Genomic DNA, 22749 nt, shown 5'->3' with positions numbered 1-22749 from the left:
GATATATGATACCTCGGCTGGCAACACAGCTATAAAGGTGACCATGAATTTGGGTGGACATGAGATACAAATTTTAGTAGATATTGGAGCGACAGTGAATGTTATGAGTGAAGAAGCATTTGAGAAAGTTGCTGATAAATACCGGTTACAGTCATCAAGAGCAGAAATATTTCAATGGGGAGCAAAAAACCGCTAGTCAACAATTCCAATGTGATTTGATTCATGAAGAACTGTGCATACCCACCAACATTCATGTCATAAGGAGTCCTGTTATGGGTAGATGCTTAATCAGTTGTAAAACTGCCACGGAATTAAAACTTATTGATGTGAAATACAGAGAGTCGGAAATGATACCGGGTGTTCCTTCAGAAAGTCATAGCCTCAGAGTTATATCAAGTAAGACACTGGATTTGGAAGGGCTGAAAGAGAACTTTCCAGGTCTATTTCAAGGAGTTGAAAAACTGAAGAATAATGAAATTCATCTGCACATTGACAAATCAGTTCAACCTGTCCCTCAACACATATAAGATTTCATCTGCAGGCAAGGGTGTCACAAGAACTAAAGCAGCTAAAAGATAATGACATAATTGAGAAGGTTGAGAATGGGCCAACACCCTGGGTATCGCTGTTGGTAGTGGTGCCCAAAGCAGATGGACGTCTTTGTCTGTGCGTAGACATGAGGATTCCTAATATAGCCATTCTGAGAGAACGACACCCTGGACCCAATATTGAGGACATGATAATACGTTTAAATCAAGCCAGATTCACCAAATTGGATCTAAATCAGGGTTATCATCAGTTGGTGATTGACCCACAGTCTCGACCTATAACCACTTTTAGAACGCATGAGGGATTATTCAGATACAAACGGCTCAGTTTTGGCATCTCACCTGCTGCAGACATTTTCCAGGAAGCAATAAAGAAAGTTACAGCTCCTGTCAAGAATACATTTAATTACAGTGATGATATTTTGATTTATGGTACTAATCAAGACCAACATGATGGGGCTCTTAAACAGGTATGCAGGCTATTACAAGAGAATGGGCTGTCATTGAATAGACAGAAATGTGACAAACAAAAGAGGTCTGAAATTCTTTGGACACATTTTCAGAGAATGGAATGAGAGCGGACCCAGAAAAGGTGAAGGGTGTATTGAATCTCGAAGCTCCGAAGGACATATCAGAGTTAAGGTCTTTCCTAGGTATGGCTGGTTATTGCGCCAGATAATTGCCAAATTACGCAACAATCACTGACTCATTATGACAACTTCTAAAAAAGGATGTGGCATTTGTGTGGAATGAAGACTGTGAGAAGAGTTTCAAAAAGATTAAGGAAGAATTGGTCAGTGATCGGAGATTGGCGTATTTTGATCCTCAGTTAGAAACTGAAATTGTAGTGGATGCAAGCCCAGTGGGTCTCGGAGGTATTCTAGCGCAGAGAGATCCAAAGGAGCATGAAGACAAGCGACGTATAGTTACATATGCTAGCAGAGCATTAAGTGATATTGAGCAAGCGTATTCTCAGGCTGAAAGAGAAAGTTTGGCGGCTGTATGGGCATGTGAGAAATTTAACCACTTTGTCATTGGGAAGCCCTTTACTTTGGTTACTAATCATCAAGCGCTTCTTTCGTCATTTGGAAATCCTAGAATCAAAATGCCTCCCAGGATTGAGAGGTGGGGTATACGATTACAGGAATATGATTACAAAATTGTTCATAAACCTGGGAAAGAGGCAAATCCAGCAGATTATCTGTCAAGGCATCCTGCTGGTGTGGCAGAAACTGAGATGCAAAGGAAAGCAGATGAGTACATGTCATACCTGTCTCTCAATGCATTGCCACCAGCAATTACTGAGGAAATGTTCAAGGAGAAGAGCAGGAATGACCCGATGATTCAAGTGGTGGTTAGACTCACTAAAGAAGGAAGATGGCACTCTCTCAACTTAGAAAAGGAGGTGGAAGAGGGTGATACGAAAGATCTTCAGAAGTTGGCAAGAATGAGCAGTGAATTGGCAGCCACAGACGAAGGAGTACTTCTCAGGGGTAATAGGTTGGTGGCTCTGGGAAGTCTGAGAAAGGTTTTGGTGATGCTAGTGCACGAAGGTCACCAAAGGGTTGTGAACACTAAAAAGATTCAGAGAAATCAAGTGTGGTTTCCCTGTAAGAATGTAATTGTTGAAGACATCTTGCAAAATTGTTTTGCGTGTCAAGTGGCAGAATCAAAGAGCTGTGCATCACCTCTTCAAACAGTGCCACTCCCAGATGGCCCATGGAACCGTGTGGCTGTTGATTTCTTTGAACCTTTGGAAGAAGGAGGATACTTGTTGGTAGTTATTGATGAATACTCAAGGTTTCCTCTTGTAAAGCATGTAATGTCCACTGCATTTCATCATGTAGTGGTGAAGCTTGATGAGTTGTTTAGTGAATGGGGAGTGCCGAAAATTGTTAAGACGGATAATGGGCCGCCGTTTCAGGGTAATGAGTTCAACAAGTTTGCATTACATCTGGGTTTCAAACATCAGAAGATAACACCGTTGTGGCCTCAAGTGAATGGTATGGTCGAAATATTTATGAGTACTTTGAAAAGGACTCGACAAAAAGCTGTTGTGGTTAATATATCAATGCCTCAGGCGGTGTCTCAGATGTTAAGGAGTTATTGTAATACCCCTCATGAGATGACCGGATACTCGCCTTCCGAATTAATAATCAAATACAAACCTCGCACCAGGCTGCGTTGCGTGGATGATTATACAGCTGCTGAAGACCAGAAGATCAGAGAGCGAGATAAAGTGAAAAAGTTTAAAATTAGGGCGTGGACAGATCGCAAAAGGAAGGCAGAGGATAGTGATGTTCAATTGGGAGACACGGTGTTGGTTCGACAGAATCAGCGCAAGAAGTTGGATACTAAATATTGGCCATTTCCGATGAAGATTGTATGTGTCAAAGGACCCATGGTTACTGCTGAAGGGGGTCATCGTAAAATAACCAGGAATGTATCCTTTTTTTAAAGATTTTGTCATGATTCTGGTGAAATTGGGGCTGGTGAGAATGAGGGTCTGGGTGGTTCATTGGACAATGGACATGACTGTGCCTCATATGATTGTGACATTGATTTAACTTTATTGGATGGATCCCCCGATGAAGATAAAGCTGGCTCTGAAATGTCCAATAATGTTGACGTTGGAAATGCCAGTGATGTTTCTTTGCCAGTGATGAATTATCGTGGTCATGAAATTGGTGATGGCATCGTGACTGGGGTGTTGGGAGATGATGTTGTAAGTCATGATTTGCCTGAGGGAATATTGGGTCAGCGCCCTCAGAGATTAGTTCGCAAGCCAACTCGTTTAACTGAACAAATGTAAAAAAAAATGTTAAATGAATATTTTTGGGTTGGTTGTTGATGTCATTTAGGTGGTAAGTAAGTGGGGGGTGTTGTGTAGTATAGAAAGCACATGTTGTTATTATGGTTTACATAGTATAGAATATAGAATGTAGAATGTAAAGGGCAATTCTGGAAGTGGAATGAGGGGGAAAAGCCAGGGCAGTTGATGGAGGAAAATAAAAGGATAAGACGTCTGCATCTCGCGTCCTGATCATTACTTGGATATAAATATAAACATAACAGGGACCTGGATCTGTAGGTCATTTCTTTTATTTATTTATTTATTTACAAGTATGTACAGAAACAATATCATAGCAACAGTCAGAAAAGTACAGAAGGAAAAAAAAAAAAAAACTAAAAGAAATCATTAAACACATTCCAGATCTTCTCATATAAAGACAACTTTCATTTCAATTTGTAAATCAATCTTTCTGTTCTTGACAGGCAGTGCATTTCCTGGACCCATTCCTCAAATGAAGGAGAGATCCGACCTTTCCATCCTCGAAGAATTAACCGCTTAGCCACAATGGAAGCTCTAAAAAAACATTTTATAAGGGCGGAGCTGACATCAGCCAACCCCGAATCTTCACCTAGGATCATCGTCCTAAAATCCAGGACAGACCCTCCACCCGAAATCCTATTACACACATCACAGACTTTATTGCAAAAATCTCTGACCCGCACACAGCCCCATAGCATGTGTTCCAATGACCCAACTTCCTGAACACAACCCCAACAATTAGCTGTACCCCTGGAGTTGGTGCCTCTGCCTAAGCCCTTCCTGCATCGCTGAACCCTAGGTGGATAGTTGCAGGGGTGCTGGATGCTTGGCTTGAGTTCCAGTTGTTTCCCGTGTTGTAGATGTTTTGTGAGGAACGGGATTGGCCTCGAAAGGACCAGCAGGAACCACTTCCCCTCTGGGGGGAGGGTTTTTGTGTGATCTTTTGCAGGGACTTAAGAGTCTCATGCTCTTTTTGGCAGTCTCCAGAGCATCATCAACTTCTTTACCAAAGAGATTTGACTCTTCGCTAGGCTTTTTAATAAGAGCAGCTTGGGTTTCCAGCTTGAAGCCCGAGTTTCAGAGCCAAGCGTGCCGTTTAAGCAGAGTGGCCTGCGCCAGAGATCTTCCTGCCGTCTCCGCAGTATCAAAAGTGTTTTTTAAAAACATTTTGATTGACTTGCCTGCCCTCAGCCACGATGGCAAGTAATTTGGATTTTGCAGGTTCAGGTACCTCCTGGAGACCTTGTGTAAGGTGCCATTGCACATCAGCATACCTGGCCAGCAAAGTGGTGTTTGCTATGCGCATGGTAAAGGTGTTTACCCAAGGCATATAATCTTTTAGAATCCTTATCGGGAGGTGCCTCGCCCGTAGCAAGGGGTACTCCTACTCGTTTCCAGGTGGGGGTAAACACTTGGGACTCGGGGGTGGCGTGGCTTTTAATATATTGAGGGTCTGTAGGCGATGGCTGAAATAATTTCTCCACCCTTGGATTGACTGCCCTGGTCTGGGCTTGTGTGACAAGAGAAGGAGCCAGTCTCCTCTTAATGGAATTTAGAAGAGGTATGACTTGACCGGAGGTTTTTTTTCTTTAAGAATATCCTCCATGAAATCTTGTTCAGGTATGACTTCCTGGGTGGCGATCTGAAAGTGATCTGCTGCCTTCCTTAAGATTGCATTAAAGGCCTTCTGATAGTCTATTGGAGAAGCCTGGCGGGCCGGGGTGGAAGAAGGGGAGTCCAGACATAGGACATCTGTATCCTGGTTATGAGTAGAGAGTGCCCAATGCTCCGTAACAACTTGATAAGAGTCCTCCCAGTTGCCTGTGTCATCCGCCAGGTCATCTGCAGTATAGTCTTGAAGCAAGGTATTCTCTTCTTCCTCATCATAAATATCTTGAAGTGTCCATTTAAATTTCCTCCTCAGGGTGGACAGAAATGAAATGGTCCTGAGAAGATTCTAAATTTCAGGGAATTTCAATATTGACATACAAAGAGGAACCACTCGAGGTCTCTTGGGTGTAGGGTGTTCTGAAAGTGACACAATCCTTTCAAGGCGGTCCATGCACCCTTCGAATTTTTCCCTGGTCCATTTAGATGAACCAGAAGGTGCAAAAGGTGGAAAACCTAATTTTCTTGTCTGTGGCACCGAAATATATATGTAATTGTGCTAGACAAAGGCTCCCAACTATCCTCATAATCTTCGCAAGCATTGGGGTGCTTTGGCGTGTCTTCAGATGTGTCCGCGGCACGCTCCTTACGTTTCAATGATTCCTTAGGCACCTTGCCCCACTGCCGAAGTGATCCTCGCAATACTTTCGGTGATGTCCGGCGAAACGGGATGTGCAATAGGCCTAGCTGTTGAAGGAGCCTAAAGGAGGCCTAGCAGTAGGTTTTCCACCTATCGATTGACTAGAAGGCCTAACGGTAGATTTCTGTCCTACCGGGGCCTTAGGGGCGTCGGAGTGTCAGACGAGCGCACTTGGCCGGCCAAATGTGATTTTGAGGTATAGCCATTCATTTTCGAAGGCCCAGTCGCAAGACGCTGCTGCGGATGTGGAGAAGGCTGTTGATCCGCAGGATCAGAGAATTCCATCGAAATTTTCAGCGGTCCTGTTGGCGCTTTCACCCGTTTCGACGAAACCATCGAAATTGGGGAAGGGGTTGTGTGTTTAGCGTGTGTTTTATGTATGCCCCTGTCACTGGGTGTTGTCCCCGTAGCGTGACTTGTGTCAGGCCTGGAGGGGTCAGGAACGGGCGTGGCGGACCTAGAAGGGTCCGTCGTTAGGTTAATAGCATCCGGTACGGATGCTTGGTCATCATTAGTGCCCTCGTCACTTTCAGCAGGGGCGGCGGTGGGGGAAGAAGATCCAGCCCGCGACATGCCTTAGGCGGCCCACCGCTTAACGTGGCACTCTTTCACTGTTTAGGCCCTATGGAGTCTACAAGCGGCTCACCGCGCTTCGTCGTGGTCAAGGGGCAGACAATTATTGCACTTATTTTGCTCGTCCTTCCACAGGTATCTGACCCAGCAAGAGGGGCAAAACCTAAACGGTGTCCTTTCCATAGCGAAAGGTAATGAAAATGATGACCAGTCCTAGAGGGTAAAGCGTGGTAAAGAGGAAAGACATAGCGAAAGATATGACCATCCCGACCCCACTGTCCCTACTGTGTAGGCCGGCCAGAGGGCCCAGCCATGTGGACGACTCTGCCGCCGGATCTTAGGCGTCGAGGTCCACCGCTGTCGAAAGTTCCCCGCGGTCTTCGTCGTAGTATTTGAAGCACCGTCAAAGTGACTTTTAGGCGAATAAACCGACAAAGTCAGTAAACAAGTATAAAAAATGTCTCTTATGAAGAGTTCTGCATGGGTGACCAGTTATCTGGGCGGAAAACAACAATCTGAGGGACCTCGGCGAGTGAGGGATTTTGGGTACACTACACGTCACGATAGGGATAGTGTTACAGACACGCCTATGCAGACGTCCCCTTTCGGTCCCCGAAAAACAAGATGCAAAACTCTGCGGTTACCACTGGATGTCGGAACATATGCACAGCATGTGATTCTAAGCAGATTAACAAACATCAGAACAGTAGTTCTCACAAGGTTAGTCAGAGAAAGCAAAAGGGGAGCCCAAAGGGCAACCCTGTAACAGCGGGGACAAAACAGAAAACCTCAAGGAAACGCTTAACAAATTTGACAAACAATACAGCACGTTTAACATAGACAATACCCAAATCACTGTCTCAACATCGGTGAAAACTGTGGGGGTATACCTGGACTCCATTCTCTCCATGACGTGCCAAGTTAGCGCCATTGCCTCATCGGCTGCATTTGCGACCAAACTGATCAATGTAGTTAAACCTTATCTATCCAGGCAGAATTGCCTATCAATTGCCAGAGCCACCATAGGGGCGAAACTTAACGTCCTTTTGGCCGGCACCTCGGCAAAAAACCTCAACAGACTATAAATCATTCAAAATAATGCGCTCAAAAGGGAGCATATCTCCCATGCCAGTCATGATGTTCACTGGCTCCCGGTCAAAGAATGCATCCTATTCAAGACCCTAGCCATAACACACAAGTGCCTCACACTCACAGCCCCCTCTTATCTCTCAGAAAAATTAGTCTGAGCCACTTCCTCCAGACCCAAGCGATCACGCTACTGCAATCAGCTAAACGTCCCCACCTTTAAAAGAGCTAAAGCTGGAGACTCCAGCTTCCCAGTCCTAGACCCTAAACATTAGAATGCCCTCCGCACCACCTTAAGGAATGAGACCTCCCACCTATCCTTCCGTAAGGCACTCAAAACCAAGCTCTTCAACTAGCCCATATCAACCCTATTGCCCACTCAGACATCGACTCGAGGAAGATTTTGAGTTATAGCTGTTCCTGTAAACATGGAACCACTGTAGCTTCCTTTTTTCTTGTTAACAATTCATGACTAACCACCAACTGTCTGGTACCAGGTTCACTGTAGCCACGAACCACAGACAGTAGGTCTTGCTGTTTCATGTAACCAAGTAAGCCGCGTTGTCTTTTATGTAACTGTAAGCCTTGCTGTAAACAGCGCCACGATGCCCCAGGGCCGCTCTGTGCGCTTTATAAATGTAAAAAAATAAAAAATAAAGGATAAAGTTAAAAGGACACTATGGAGAGTCTTAAAAATTAAACCCATCAAAAGAGTAAAAGGATATGTGAGTGTGGAAAAATGTTCCCACTCACTTAGGTATAGGGACAAATAATCCACCAGTTCAGCAAAAAGTTCTGGGGTTCTCACAAGTGAGGTAGATTTAGCTCTAAAGGTAACATCTTACCTAACAACTTCAGAGCACTAGACTTCATCCTATCATAGGGTTGGACCTACTAAGAGTTAGAGAACTAATTCTAGGTTTTCTCATAAGTATTGTACCTCTGATTTGCTAAATTGATTGCTTACCCGTGTTATGCTGGTTTTGAATCAACTGTTTTTCTCTCTCTACTTTAACTTTACTATACACACACACTTTACTAAACACAGTTATTGAATATCACACATATGTTCATGCTCTCTATTGCTTACCTCTCTTTGAGGTAAAGTGTGAACCCCCAATTGTGGATGTATGTATATGTTTCATAGAAGTTTTGTGATAATATGTATCTAAAGGTTTCATTACTTGGTGTGTATTTTAAAGGCCTAATAAATGATTGAATATTTTGTAGTGACCTGTCTCACTGATATTCTTTGAGGGCTCAGTGTTTGTCTCAATGTATCCCTAGACCACTCCTCTCACACCCCTTCTGAGTCTAAGCCTAGCCACTCATCTACCCACCTGATTGGGTTTGGCTAGACTTAAGTGTATTTCCTGTGCACCATAATAGCTTGGTCTCCCACAATCTACTGCCATTGTTGATTTTGGAAATCCTTCTCAACAGTAGCGTGTGTTTTATATATAGTAAAAAAGTCAGATAATAAATCAAAGAAATAATTTCTACAGTCACCTCTTTGGATACAGCATTGCACATCTGTGACTTTAAACACAGTGAGAACATTGGCTTAAAAAAGTTACAGAAACAATGTTCCATGTCAAGGGATTTTCAGGCAAGGGGTTCCCAGGCAAAGGATTCCCAAGTAAGGGATTGCCAGGTGTTCTGTTTCCTTGCACCTACAACCTTCAAAATAGGAAAGAACTAGTTTGAAAACTTACTCAGTGTGTGTCCAGCCTCTAATACGCACATTGGAAATACAGAAGAACTCACCGCATCACAGGCAGCACCACAGAGGGTCGGAAGGAAGATTAATAACCAAGATACTGGATAGACAACTTATAGGCTTGGTTCAGCCCTTTAAACCCAAAGCAGCCCCAGGTGCGCTCTGAGAGAATACCCAATCCCAGTCTTCACCCAATAACAAGCCACAGGAGCAGCCTCTCACTGAAAGTCCCACACATGGGTAGGAGGGCACAATGTGTGTAAACATCCAGGCCAATTGCTCAGGGCGGATAGTTGGAGAAGATTGTGGCAAGCAGTGGGTCAGTGTTGGAAGTATAATAGAGCAGCAATGAGGATGTGCTGGCGGTGAGAATGGGAGAAGGAATAGGAGGAGGTGGTAGTGTTAGAGGAAAAGTTCATAACATACGAGGAGGTGGTACCACCAGAGGAAGAGGTGGTATTGAAGAAGGAAGTAGCACCAGTGGCAGAGGTGGCAGTAACAGCAGAGAAGGAAGTAGCAGGACAGGAGGAGGAGGTGGACATAGTGAAAGGGACAATGATTGATGGGAAAGAGGAGTACCTGCCGCTAGCCAAAACGAACAGGAAAGCACAAGGAGAGAGGGTGTGCCGAAGGGAGGCTGGGACGGGGGAGGAACGAGAGCCCCGACAGGAAAAGCAGAGGAGGCTTAATTAGGGAGGTAATGATCCCCCCCCCCCCCCCGCACCAGCTCCCCCTTCCCTCGAGACATAAGGGAGAAGGGCTGTAGTGTTAGGAAGGGCTAAGTGCCAATGGGTAATGATGATGACACCTGAACCCTCCCCACCTTAGAAAGATCAACAATTGGTCCAAGGGACAGTACAATTGACTGAGACCTTTAACATGTGTGAAATGAGGTCAGAAGGAAGGGTTCAGCATTGCAACAGTCAGTGGGAGGTGAGACATTATCATGGCCAGGTTAAGAGAATTGGTTGTGGCTTATCTTGCACCCCCCTTTGATTGACTAATATAAAAATAAAAGTGTATGCACTATCCCTCTGTGTTCAGTCTAATGTGCATCCTATATAAGCCTCTTGACAGCCTGTTGGACTTTCTTATTGACCAGCTGATAGCATAGCAGTCCTGGCTCCGTCAGGGAAAAGAGGCTCCAGGGGATGCTACTGCTGTTCCCTAGCACATTCCCTCTGCTCAGGGCTGGCACCATTCCCTCCTTTAGTCTCTTCCCCACCATCCTTGTGACTATTCCTCCTCTATCCTCCTTGCCAGATTCTCATTTATCCTCCCATCTCGTCAGCCTAGACAACCCAGCCTCCACTTACCTTCCTAACTGTTCTGGCTAGGTGAGTGCGCTACTCCTCTGCTCTTTCAGGGCTGGGCTTTCCTGTTAAGAGTGGCGGCTGTCAGGTGGTTCCTTTCGGAAAGAGGGTGACATTTCCTGGGTGCCTTGAATGAGGACAAAGGTTAGGAGGGCTTGAGGGAATCTCCCAGCTCAAACATAGCATCAATGCTCTATTTTGAAAATGCTCATAAGTCCACCAAGAAAACCTTTTAGAATTTTTTCCAATAGTGAACAACACACTTCATATTTACAATTAGACAATTGTATGAACTAGAGAAAATGCAAATTAATATCTACCATATTTAAACATGTGGATACCAGGAGAGTATCAAATGTTCTCACTGGAGTAGAACGTAAAATAGCTTGGCAGTGAAGGTGGCATGGTTGTACGGGAGACAATGGTGAGGTCTTGTGTACAAGGCATCAGAATGGGTGTGGGGCAGTTTTCAGTCATGTTTTTTTAGATAAATGAAGCACAGGTGAAGAAACCAGGGTTCAACTGAAGGTTAGGAATAAACACTCATATTAAATGCATTACTTACCAGATGCTGCTTAAACATGATAAAATCAGGAATATGTTCACTTAGATTAAATGGTTGCAAACATGACTGAAGAACTCCTTTTGAAAACAGAGTCAGGTAAATTCAAGCACATTTTAAAGCCCAAATCAAGGATGACCTTTAAAAACAGAACCCTAGGACACACTTACCTGTTGGGGTGCTCCTTGTGCTTAACATCCAGATATTTCAGCGTGGCAATGAATGACTGCGCCTGGAAACCCCTGGAAGTACCCGCAACGACAGGTGTGTGACATATGGCACCATCAGTTCCAATGGTGGCGATGTTGCTTCGTAATGGGGTTCCAACGTGTCCTACCTTGTCAACTGCTTTTGCCACACAACGCACATGGAACCGCCGACTGAAATAAATGCTGTCCAAAACCTTAAAGAATTTAAGAAAATACACGCTTAAATGATTTGATGAATCTTAAAATGGGATACTGTAAAAAATGAAAACTGGTTATACTTTTCATCAGAAGCCATGAATTTGTCATTTAACATCATGGTTATTAAGAGCGGTCCTTTTTCAGTATGATAAGTTACACATATGGTTTGCATCAAGCTTTCACCTCATCCTTTCTCTCTGTCCCCTCTGTTGCTTTGTTCTTCTATACCTAACTCCTAGCAAACTGCACAACCATATTCTTATACTGGCCATTTTTGTTTCGATGATATGATATGTCATTTACGACATGACTGTACACAAGTGTTTCCAGGTGCGACAAGACAAGGAAGGGAAGACAGAGGGAGGACAGGACAATCTTACTAGGCCTTGTGTCATTTAGATCTTGCAAGTGAGAGGGAGGGGAGAAAGGGGAAGTGCCAGGGAAAGGGTAAGTGCAATCAGTGCAAGGAGGCAGGGGACTGTAGGGATGCAGTTACAGCCTTTAAGTGCGTGGCAGGGCCAGAGGCAGTGCAGGGGAGACTGTTCATGAAGGAGCCTGGAACCTAGTGAGACTCAGAGGGTAGCCAATCAACCAGTCGGTGCAGCAGACAGGTAGTTCAGCAAGGGAGAGAGAGAAAGCAGAGGAGAAAAGGAAGTTCTTGAGCTGCTACCAGCTCGAGTTTGTGAGGGGCAGGGAGGCCATTCCAGAGGGAGGCACCTGCAGAGGAGATAGATCTACCCCCCTCTGTGCCTGGAGAAGCATCTGACCATTCGAGAGTTTGATGTAGCTCAGCGGAGGGCTCGAGAAGAAAGGTATTTTTGGAAGAGAGAGTTGTATGTAGTGCGGGCCCCAGCACCAGAAAGCCTTGTGGATGATGCAGAGGGTCTTGAACTTGATCCTTGCATCCACCAGGAGCCAGTGGAGAGATTTCAGTGCTGGAGAGATACAGTCCCTGGGCTTGAGGCCAAGGACAAGAGGGTGGAGAGTAGAGGAAGGTAGGTTGAGAAAGAGGCTGTTGCAGTAGTCCAGCCTAGAGAGAACCAAGGCTCGGTAGACAGTGTGCTTCTTGGGGCAAGTGAGAAAAGGAAGAATACCTCTGAGGAGGTCCAGCTGGTAGTGGGCCTTCTTGGCAAGGTCCGTGATGTGAGGAGAGAAGGAGAGAGTGGAGTTGAAGATGACCCCAAGTTTATTTGTGTCACAGGAAGGCGAACAAAGAGGGCCCAAGGAGGGTGGCCAGAGTGAGAGAGGAAAAGCAGAAGCAGTCCCAATCAGAAGGATCTGAGTCTTACTGGCGTTAAGGCAGAGATCATTGGAGGCGCACCAATCCTGAATTGCAGATAGTCAGGAATGAGCGACAGAGAAGAGGAGGCTGAGGGGAGCCTGAAAGAGAGCAGAGTGTCACCCGCATTAACACTGAAAGTTAGAGGACATGGTAGAGAACAGGTGGGCCAAAGGGGCCAAGTTGACATTGAAGAGCCAGGGTGGGAGGTTAGTGCCCTGGGGGACCCTATATCACATGTGGAGACAGACGGTGGAGAGAAAATACCTAAATTGGACTTGGGAGGGTCCGTCCACAACACTAGGTCCTGACCTGTGATGCCTAGGTTCTCACAGATACTATTGATCAGGATAGCATAAATGACTGTGCCAAAAGCAGAGGAGAGATCAAGGAGGATGAGGTCAGAAGGAAGGCTGGAGTCAAGATTAACGATCAGATCTTCATGGATGTTCAGAAGAGCAGTTTCCGTGCCTCTGGCTGCTCTGAAGCCAGACCAGAGGCGTTGCTAGGGGGGGCTAAGGGGGCAATAGCCCCGGGTCTTTTGGTTGTAGCCCCGGATAGAATCTCAGGAACTACAACCAAAAGGCTATAGCTAGCCCCGAATCCTCCCAGTCCAGACATTAGCTTAGCCCCTGATCTTTTCCAGACCTAGCAACACCCCTGAGCCAGACTGATGGTCGTGGAGTCAAGCAACAGATTGAATGAGGATAGTAGGGTGGGAGATGGGCAGCTTTTCCGGGAGTGTTAGGCATGATTGTGTGCAGTACCCTCTGTGTGCACTACAGCAACTTTGACCTCCTGGCAATAGGAACCCAACCTTTGGTATAGGTCTGTACTACACAGGTTGGTAGTGTGGCTGAGAAGCCATGCTTATCTCAAGAGGGGAAAATGTGAGCAGTAGGGTTGTAACACAGAGTTTCACAGTGACAGTTATTCAAATACACACTTACACTCAAGGTTTCTTGATGAAACAATAATTAATTTAATTAACAGTCCGTTATATAAGCCTTCTTCAGAAGGAAGCAAAACATGTAACAATTATAATACACTTCAAAGCACACTCTTAGTTTCTCTAAATCAGAGGATACCCATTGGGGATGGCACACAGGCACTTCCTACACCCTCAGGTGACTTAAATAGCTAGGAGACTGTGGACATTGATCACTGGTACATTTAGGGCAATACTGAGTTTGGTGCAAAGGCTATATATGGGAATAAAACAAAGGTTAACAAATAATTCATAAACAGGTAAGTACTTTTAAAACCTTCCAATGTCAAGTAAATGTAACCCATCCCTGGGGGAAAGGTAAAGGCACAGAGACAGAGGTAAGAAGAGTCTCTCAGGGAGCCAGGACAGCCAATGTTAGTTAAACAAGTCTAGGGGAGCTGAAGATCTTCTTTGCAGATAAGTAAAAGTCTTGCATAATGTTTTTAGAAAAGGTTTGTAGAAATAAGATTCACTTGAAGGGCCACAAGCTGGGAGGCTTGTGAGGGGCAAAGCTGTAAGCAACTCTGCAATGGCAACCAAGACGGGTCTCAACTGAGAGTAAGTAAGGCTACACAACCAGAGGTAAGTTCTCTTAGACTTTACTGTGCCTTTGGTTAGAGGAAATGGTTAGCTGGCTTCTGTTCCTGTACAGCTCTGCAGATCCTTTTGTTCCTGGGCCTCAGTCATGGGGACAAGAGGGAGGACATCTGGGGACTCCTGCACTGCAATGGAAAGGTCAGCGGCAGCAATGGGCAAACTTCAATTCAGCGGCACTTCAGTGTTTCAGCTCTGCCCGTCTGACAGCAAATAGCAACACTGCGGTTCTCTGATACCACTTCAGACTTTCCTCTCATCTGCGGTCCAGCACTCTGTTGGGGTGTCTCAGGCTTGGTCAGTCCTGCTTCAGGGAAGTCCGGAGGATCTTCCTGGTGCTCGGGTCCGACTTAAAAGTGTTCCACTCGATTTGGTGTTCCTCTCCCTGGCACTGCGGCTGAAGACGTGGGAAGATGCCATTATCGAAAAAACACAAAGGGACATCGTTGACTTTGTGGACACGAAGAAGGGTCTTGTCACCTACTGCCCTGATGAAGGCGAACTACTTCCTTCTACTTTGAAAGAAAGACTTCATAACCGCCGAAACACACATTGTGAAGAGGGGAACCTTCCATTTTGGACTTTGGACCACTGGAAGTCCACCAGTCTAAGGAAAATCCCTCTAGTTTCTCTTCCAATTTCCCCCTTTTTGCATTGGCAGACCCAAACCTCAGATTAGAACAATCCTAATTATAGTTTTCCGTTGTAAATTTTGTAAAATAATAAGCCTTATTTCTGACTGAACGGATACATTGAGCGTGAAATTGATTCATGCCTTTCTCCATGCTCAATTTGTTCTTTTTTCTCTGTAATTGTTTCTTTAATTTGTTCTCGACTTTTGTCTTGAGTTTTTGTTCCCCAATGTATGTATTGCATGTCTATGGGCCTCATTACACGGATGGCGGATGGCTATAAGCGCCATGGTTCATGCCGGTAAAATACCGGCACCGCCTTGGTGGAAAGGGGAATTACTGCCCTATTCCAAGGTTGGCGGGGCAGTAATTCCCCCTTCCACCATTGCCCTTCCCCATTCCCATTTTTGCCCTATAGGGCTCTATGGGAATGGTGAAGGCGCTAATTACGGTACCGCAAATTGCGGTACCGTAATTAGCTCCCTGGTCCCTTTGAGGGTTGGTTTTTACCGCCTGCAAAAAGCAGGCGTTAAATTCCCCAACCCGCAAAGGGACCTCGTAGTAAGGCGGTAAGAATTTACTGGTACCGGTAAAATACCGGTACCGGTAAACCCTTAACGCCATCCGTGTAATGAGGCCCTATGTCTAAGAATGGTTATCCGTTGTTGCTAATGTTGTTTCAATGCACCTTTATGTGTTGGATTTCACTGTACACAATCTCTTTCCAGCATAAAAAAAGTTTATTATTTTTTTGTAAATATAACGTGTCAAATGATATTTATTAATTTTTCTTGTTCTGTTGATTTGATTGTTGTTTTCAATAATATCACTGTTTTTTAAAAGACCGGGTGGTGTCAAGGTGTCCTTTGTTCTGTATGATTGAATAGAGCTAGAATGACCTTTATGGCTAAAGAGGATTGGACCAGGTAATTGCATTGTAAGAATTTAAACCTGATAGTGGGGGTCATTACGACCCAGGCGCTAATTGCGCCAACTTTACCACCATGGTGTAAACTACGTTTACACCATGGTGGATGGCGGATTTACCGCCCCATTCCAAGGTGAGTGGGGCGGTAAATCTCCATTTCCCATTTTCCCTTCCCCATTACCATTTTTGCCCCATAGGGCATAATGGGAGTGGGGAAGGCGCTAATTACGCCACCGTAAATTACGGTAGCGTAATTAGCATCTTGGCAGGTTAGCGCCATGGATTTTAACGGCTGCTAAAAGCAGCCGTTAAAATCGGAATCAGGCGTTAAGGGTTAACGACGGCGTTAACCCTTAACGCCTGAGTTGTAATGAGGCCCAGTGTCAATCCATGACACACCAGCACCTTTTGTTTTTTTGTGATCACTTTGGTTCCAGCAGCAGTGGAATTACAGCCAGCTCCGAGAGGATGTCCAAACGAGTTCAATTTGGAGTTGATTGGTCCCACCAACTCAAGGGGAGAAGTCGTCCTTGCAGGGCTTCTCTAGTGGAAACGAATTCAGAGCTTCAGCACAGCAGCAGGGCTTCACTGGGCAAACCCACAGTCCAGGAGTTGCAGCAGGCGTCTCTTCCAAGTTCTTCTTCGGATTCCTTCATCAAGTGGTCGACTCTGCCCTCCAAGCCAAAAGCCTCGCCTTTTATGCAGGTTTCTCCCATTCATTCCAGGCTAGCAGTCAATCACACAGCAGGGTGGCTGTCCTTGCCGGACAGCCAGCCAGCCAGCCAGTCACTAAGGGGGTTAAGCACAGGGAGTTTCGGACACCTTCCTCATTTCCTGCCCCTGCCAGACATACTGGAGCCAGAGGCGGGCTTCACTTGCGAATCCCGCCAAAGACAAAACGAACAAAGGGACCAAACCTAGTTTGGCGCACAGAGTAAATCTCAACAAGGACCTTTCTGACAAGAAATGGCGAAAAAAGAAGACTGGGGCCATTTTGACAAAATGGGCACCTAGGGGTGCCTTACTATAGCTGCGAACGCAGACCGCAGTAAAAACACACAATGGTAGTAAAAAGTAAACCACTGCCACCAGTCATTAATTGTAGAAAGGGTTACATTCAAATGTTACATGATAAACTAGACAAAGGGGATACTAAGTAACGCCTCCAGCACCCTATGGTAAGATAGTGTGTGCTGGGTCTAGAAAGATACAAAATGTAAGTAAAGTCAATTTCACTTCACTGCTCTTGGAAACAGTAGTTTCACCAAGAAAAGGTATTTAAACCTTTGGGAAATCTAAGAGACTTGCCTGTGCCACTGCACTGAAGATGCTGTGTGTCACAATGCAAAGATGATGCCTATGGAGTTTGTCAGGCTCCAAAGTCAAAAGAAACACAGAGTCCAAATCCCAGAAGAAATACATGAGAGAGTGGGAAAAGGGTCTCACTCTCTCCAGGTTAGAAATGAAAAGTCCTAAAGTCTGGCAAAAGAACTCAGGGTCTCTAAGGTAGAAGGGAATTAGCACGGGCGGTAGTTTGCCGGACAGGTAGGATCGGCAGAAGGCATTTTAAGGAGGGAGTGCACAAAGGAGTGCTTGAGGAGAGATAGGAAAGTTCCAGTGGCAAAAGAATAATTTCAGGAAATCGGGCAAGGCTGGAGTGAGGGTGTCATTGTGGTCCTTGATGGATCTGGAGGAGCAAGGGAGCACCTGTTTGGATGACACTTTCATAGATCGGACTTGTCTAGAAACATCATCAGGTATGTAGGAGAGAAAAAGGAGAAGGGAGGAGGAGAGAGAGAGAGAGGCGACCAGACATTGGCCAAAAGAGGTAGAGGAAGAGGAGAAAGAGGACAGGATGCCCTGAGTTTAAGTGGTGAAGTGAGAAGCCAGAGTCGTACAGAGGGCCTGGGAGGGAACACGTCAGGTGGTGATTGCAGCAGGATTGGCCAGCACCTTGCAGATTTTAAAGAGTTTGGCCGTGTTGTTAAGAGGCTGTGGAGATGCACTTGGAGGTAGGCTTCAGATGGATTCTCATTACAGGGGCAAGGATGTCCAGAGTGTTGGAGATAGAAAGATGCAGGTTAAAGTGAGCTGTGTCAGAGTGTGAGCCAGCCGCAGGCACAGGAGGAGCAGAGAAAGTGGCAGCAAAGGCATCCACTGACACACGCTTCATGGGAGGAATGACTGAGAAGGTAGGTGGCAGTGCTGGGGTAGGCTTAGCCTGAGGGACGGAGAGTTTCAGGTGAGAGAAGAGCAGAAAGTGGTCAGTCCAAGAGAGAGGAGTGGTGAGAGGGTTAGAGAAGGGGATGTCAGAGGAGATGAGAACATCCAAGGTGTGTTCGGCAGAGTGTGTCAGAGGTGAGGGTAGAATGGAAAGAGAGAGAGAGAGGTAGAGAGAGAGAGAGAAAGAGAGAGAGAGAGAGAGAGAGAGAGAGAGAGAGAGAGTTGCAGAGGTTGCGGAAGAGCCCAGAGGAGGGATTAGAAGCATCCAGGTGGATGTTGAGGCCTCCACGGAGAAGTTGAGAGGAAGAGGCAAGGAGAAAAGAGGAGAGGTCAGCCCACTTAGAGGAAGAATGCGACATGCGACCTGGCCAGGTGGCCTGTAGATTGTGGCCGCAGTCAGAGAGAGACCAGGCATTCAAAGGAGGAGTAGGCCTGCATAGGAATGAAGGAACCAGGGATCCACTCCTGAAAGATCAGCTACATCACCTCTGTGTCGGTTGGTTCTGGGTTTGTAGAGGATCTTGCTCCATTAGGGAGGAGGGTGTCAAAACTTGTGACAGAGCTGGCCTGTGAACCAAGCCTCGGTGAGAGCGAGGACATCCAGGCCAAGTTCTTTGAGGATGTGGCAGATGTCAGAGGAGTGTTTGACAACAGAACGAGAGTAGCAACGTGGAGCAGGTTGACAAATGTGAAAGACTTCCGGGGCTCTGGCTTCTCACTTCACCACTTAAACTCAGGACAGCCTGTCCTCTTTCTCCTCTTCCTCTACCTCTTTTGGCCCCTGTCTGGTGGCCTCTCTCTCTCCTCCTCCCTGCCCAGCAATGGGCAAACTTCAATTCAGCAGAACTTCAGTGTTTCAGCTCTGCCTGTCTGACAGCAAATAGCAACACTGCGGTTCTCTGATACCACTTCAGACTTTCCTCTCATCTGGGGTCCAGCACTATTTTGGGGTGTCTCAGGCTTGTTCAGTCATGCTTCAGGGAAGTCCAGAGGATCTTCCTGGTGCTCGGGTCCGACTTAAAAACGTTCCACTCGATTTGGTGTTCCTCTCCCTGGCACTGCAGCTGAAGAGGTGGGAAGATGCCATTGTCGAAAAAACACAAAGGGACATCGTTGACTTTGTGGACACGAAGAAGGGTCTTGTCACCTACTGCCCTGATGAAGGCGGACTACTTCCTTCTACTTTGAAAGAAAGACTTCATAACCGCCGAAACACACATTTGAAGAGGGGAACCTTCCATTGTGGACCTTGGACCACTGGAAGTCCACCAGTCTAAGGAAAATCCCTCTAGTTTCTCTTCCAATTTCCCCCTTTTTGCGTTGGCGGACCCAAACCTCAGATTAGAACAATCCTAATTATGGTTTTCTGTTGTAAATTTTGTAAAATAATAAAGCCTTATTTCTGACTGAACGGATACATTGAGCGTGAAATTGATTCATGCCTTTCTCCATGCTCAATTTGTTCTTTCATTTTAAAATGTTCTCTGTAATTGTTTCTTTAATTTGTTCTCGACTTTTGTCTTGAGTTTTTGTTCCCCAACGTATGTATTGCATGACTATGTCTAAGAATGGTTATCCATTGTTGCTAATGTTGTTTCAATGCATCCTGTCCTCTTTCTCCTCTTCCTCTACCTCTTTTGGCCCCTGTCTGGACTCCTCTCTCTCTCTCCTCCTCCCTGCCCAGCAATGGGAAAACTTCAATTCAGTGGCACTTCAGTGTTTCAGCTCTGCCCGTCTGACAGCAAATAGCAACACTGCGGTTCTCTGATACCACTTCAGACTTTCCTCTCATCTAGGGTCCAGCACTCTGTTGGGGTGGCTCAGGCTTGGCCAGTCCTGCTTCAGGGAAGTCCAGAGGATCTTCCTGGTTCTCGGGTCCATCTTAAAAGCGATCCACTCGATTTGGTGTTCCTCTCCCTGGCAGGTTGGCTACAGGTTTGAGGTACACCCAGCGGAAGTTGTAGAGGGGCCTGAGAGTGTGTAGAGGTGGTAGCAGGAGGTGGCTTGATATGATAGCATATGATGTGGCATTTATAACACACCTGTACACAAGTCTTTCTAGGTGCGTGGAATAGTAGCGAGGGAGGAGGAAGAAGGTGCTAGAAAGGCGGCGGAAAAAGGATGTGGCGGAGGAGCCAGAGAACTGCTAGTAGGAGTAGCAGGAGAAGGCAGAAAGGAGGCAATTAGGCTGAGGGCTCTGGACCAAGACGATGCCATTAAGATAGAAATTAATGAAGGTCTTGGAGGAGTGGAAGGAGGCCAAGAGGGCCTCCCACTGCGTGCCACCATTAATGGGAGAGGAGGAGACAGGAGAGAGAGCCCAGACCATATGAGGGGTCCATAGGTCTGAGAGGGAACCACAAAGAGGATGTTGGTTAGAGTCTGTCTGGAGGAAGCACTCATGTAGGTATCAGCGATAGGGAGGCCTGGTTTGGAGACCAGGATACCCCTCTTGAATGTCTTCCTTTTGGACTTAGTGAGAGGGATAGGATAGGAGACAGAGTAGCAGTTAGACAACATGGAAGAAACGGAGAGCCCCATAGCGGGTGCGTGGAAGAATGTAGGAGGAGAAGGAGAGATGCACAGCCCAGCACTGCATAACGCAGGATGCACAAGGCGGGATCACACAATAGGGAGCAGACAGGAGGAGCAGACATGTGACAGCAACAGTACAATGGTACCCCACGCGGGATCGGGACTTAGAGAATGGGATAGAGCCTAATGGGAAACAGTTCACAGCACACACAGTAACCACAGATGAATGGGGAACTGGAGAGTGGGAGAGAGCCTAAAGGGACACAGATCACAGTACCATAGTGGCCGCACTTGAAGGGGACCTAGAGAAAGGACACAAAACACAAAGTATGGCTAGCCACTAGAGGGGAGAGCCTAGGGTTGCGCAGAGACAGAGTATGTTATGGCCGACGATTAGGTGGAAGAACGCACAAGATGCTGATCAATACAGTAGTGTGTGCATTTGAAATGCATTTCATAGTATTTCTTTTCTGCCTGTGTGATGTATTCACTAAATGCCAGAAGAAATGACCTGTTAAGGCAAGTCAGACAGTAATATTGTGTATTCTAGGTCTTTGTCTCTGTCATAACAGAAGGGGGTGATGACCTGAAAGTGTGAAGCAAATGAGGGAAAAATATCTTTGGAAATTATTCAATGGCTCAAACATATTTGTTTTGAGTACTCAATTGACCATTAAATGAAAACAAATACAAAAATAATAAAGGATGTAAGATATGTTTAAAAATGTTTTTAAATGTTTTAACAGTTACAAAACATTTTCAGAATTTTGTATTAAAACGTGCGTGACAGGCTCCAGTCAATTGGGTTGCCAAAAACACAGGCTGAATCTGCAGTCCCACTTCGTGTTCGCAGGGAATCTACGCCAAATCAGACAAAGTGTGCCTTCGTGTAGCCTTGGACATGTTCTTGCTGGCAGGATACACAGTTCTGGAATCCGGGTCCTGTATGCAGAGGATTGCGATGGATTGTGTTTATCAAGATGGCCGATGGCGCATTTCCGGTTCCGGCGCAATTACGTTATTTCCGGTGCAGTTGTTAGCTGTGTCGTTATTAGCGGTACCGTTATTAACGGTGCTGTTCTTAGCGGATTCTGTGATGCCGGTGACGGTGTCTGCAGATTTGATGAAACCGCTATCGGGGGGGTTTGGAGACCCTACTGGCATGCTGGTACTGCCGTTACCGGCATGCTGGAATGCGCGTGCACGCAGACTCGGAATCAACCATTGATTCCGGCAGCAGTGCAGCACGGACACGGTAGCAGCTGCATGCCGGTAATCGCGATTACCGCCAAACTCGTAATGGGGCCTATTGTTATTCAAGGTAGGTAAACCCTATAGGTAAGCTTTAACACTCATTCAGTTAAGCAATGATAAAACAGTACCAATACGTATTGCCTTTCAGAAAGGGGAAACACCATTCAAAGTAAGCAAAGCCACTTATATACTTTTTGGAGGGCACACTGCAACTCAAAGGTAAGTATAATTTAGGGACACATTGTAACTTCTTCTTTCAGAGAGATAGTTACCACACTAATTCTTTCAGCAAGTAAGTACTTTCAAGACAGAATCCCTTTCTTATCCAGTCCTTCCCCAGTCTATTGCATGAGTTCTCCAAGAGGAAGAAGAGGGACCCTAGTGGTCTATGTGCCAGTTGTAGGCAGGTTGAGATAGGTTTCAGTTGCAGAATAGTTCCATAGGAGATCTTTCTTTTTTTTACCACTTAAATTATGGTTATTTATAAAATAAATAATCAACAAAGTTACACATCAGGATAATAACTTAATACGATGCAATCAGAACATTTAAAAAGTAATAAGCATAGGAAAAACAGCATTAACAATAAAAGGAATATCCACAGGTAATTTGAATGCCAAACAAAACTTTGATGGAATATTGTCAAAAGTACAAATAATACACAAACACAAGACACTAGACACGACAAACACCATGCCACCCCGTCTAAAGAGTAATACATAATCAAACTTGCTCTGGCCAAGTATTAAGTAAAAAAAATCACTCCATTGTTCATTATAAGCTTCTTCTCTATGCAATTTACCAAATTTGATCTTCTCAAAACACGAAAGGAGCTGAACATGTACCAGCCATGCCTCAACGCATGGCTTTTTTCTGAGTTTTCCAAACACGTAATATTTGTCTAGTAGCCACCAGAAGAACTTTAGTGACCCAACACAACAACACATAATCAAGGTGTCCAACACA

The 22749-nt window shown here is 45.6% G+C and overlaps 1 protein-coding gene across 1 annotated transcript in view; it reads right to left on the bottom strand.

Moving 5' to 3' along the window:
• FRAS1 (Fraser extracellular matrix complex subunit 1) overlaps positions 1–22749 on the bottom strand; it is a 1618415-nt gene that overhangs the window by 183391 nt on the left and 1412275 nt on the right. Inside the window, exon 62 of the mRNA XM_069626341.1 lies at positions 11114–11346. Within this exon, the coding sequence (XP_069482442.1) occupies positions 11114–11346 (233 nt within the window). The remainder of the gene's footprint in view (positions 1–11113; positions 11347–22749) is intronic.

This window comes from Ambystoma mexicanum, chromosome 6p (assembly GCF_040938575.1).
Source record: "Ambystoma mexicanum isolate Mex_15411 chromosome 6p, UKY_AmexF1_1, whole genome shotgun sequence".
Lineage (NCBI taxonomy): Eukaryota > Metazoa > Chordata > Amphibia > Caudata > Ambystomatidae > Ambystoma > Ambystoma mexicanum.
The sequence above is the reverse complement of the archived record's forward strand: the minus strand, read 5'-3'. Positions and strand labels throughout refer to the sequence as shown.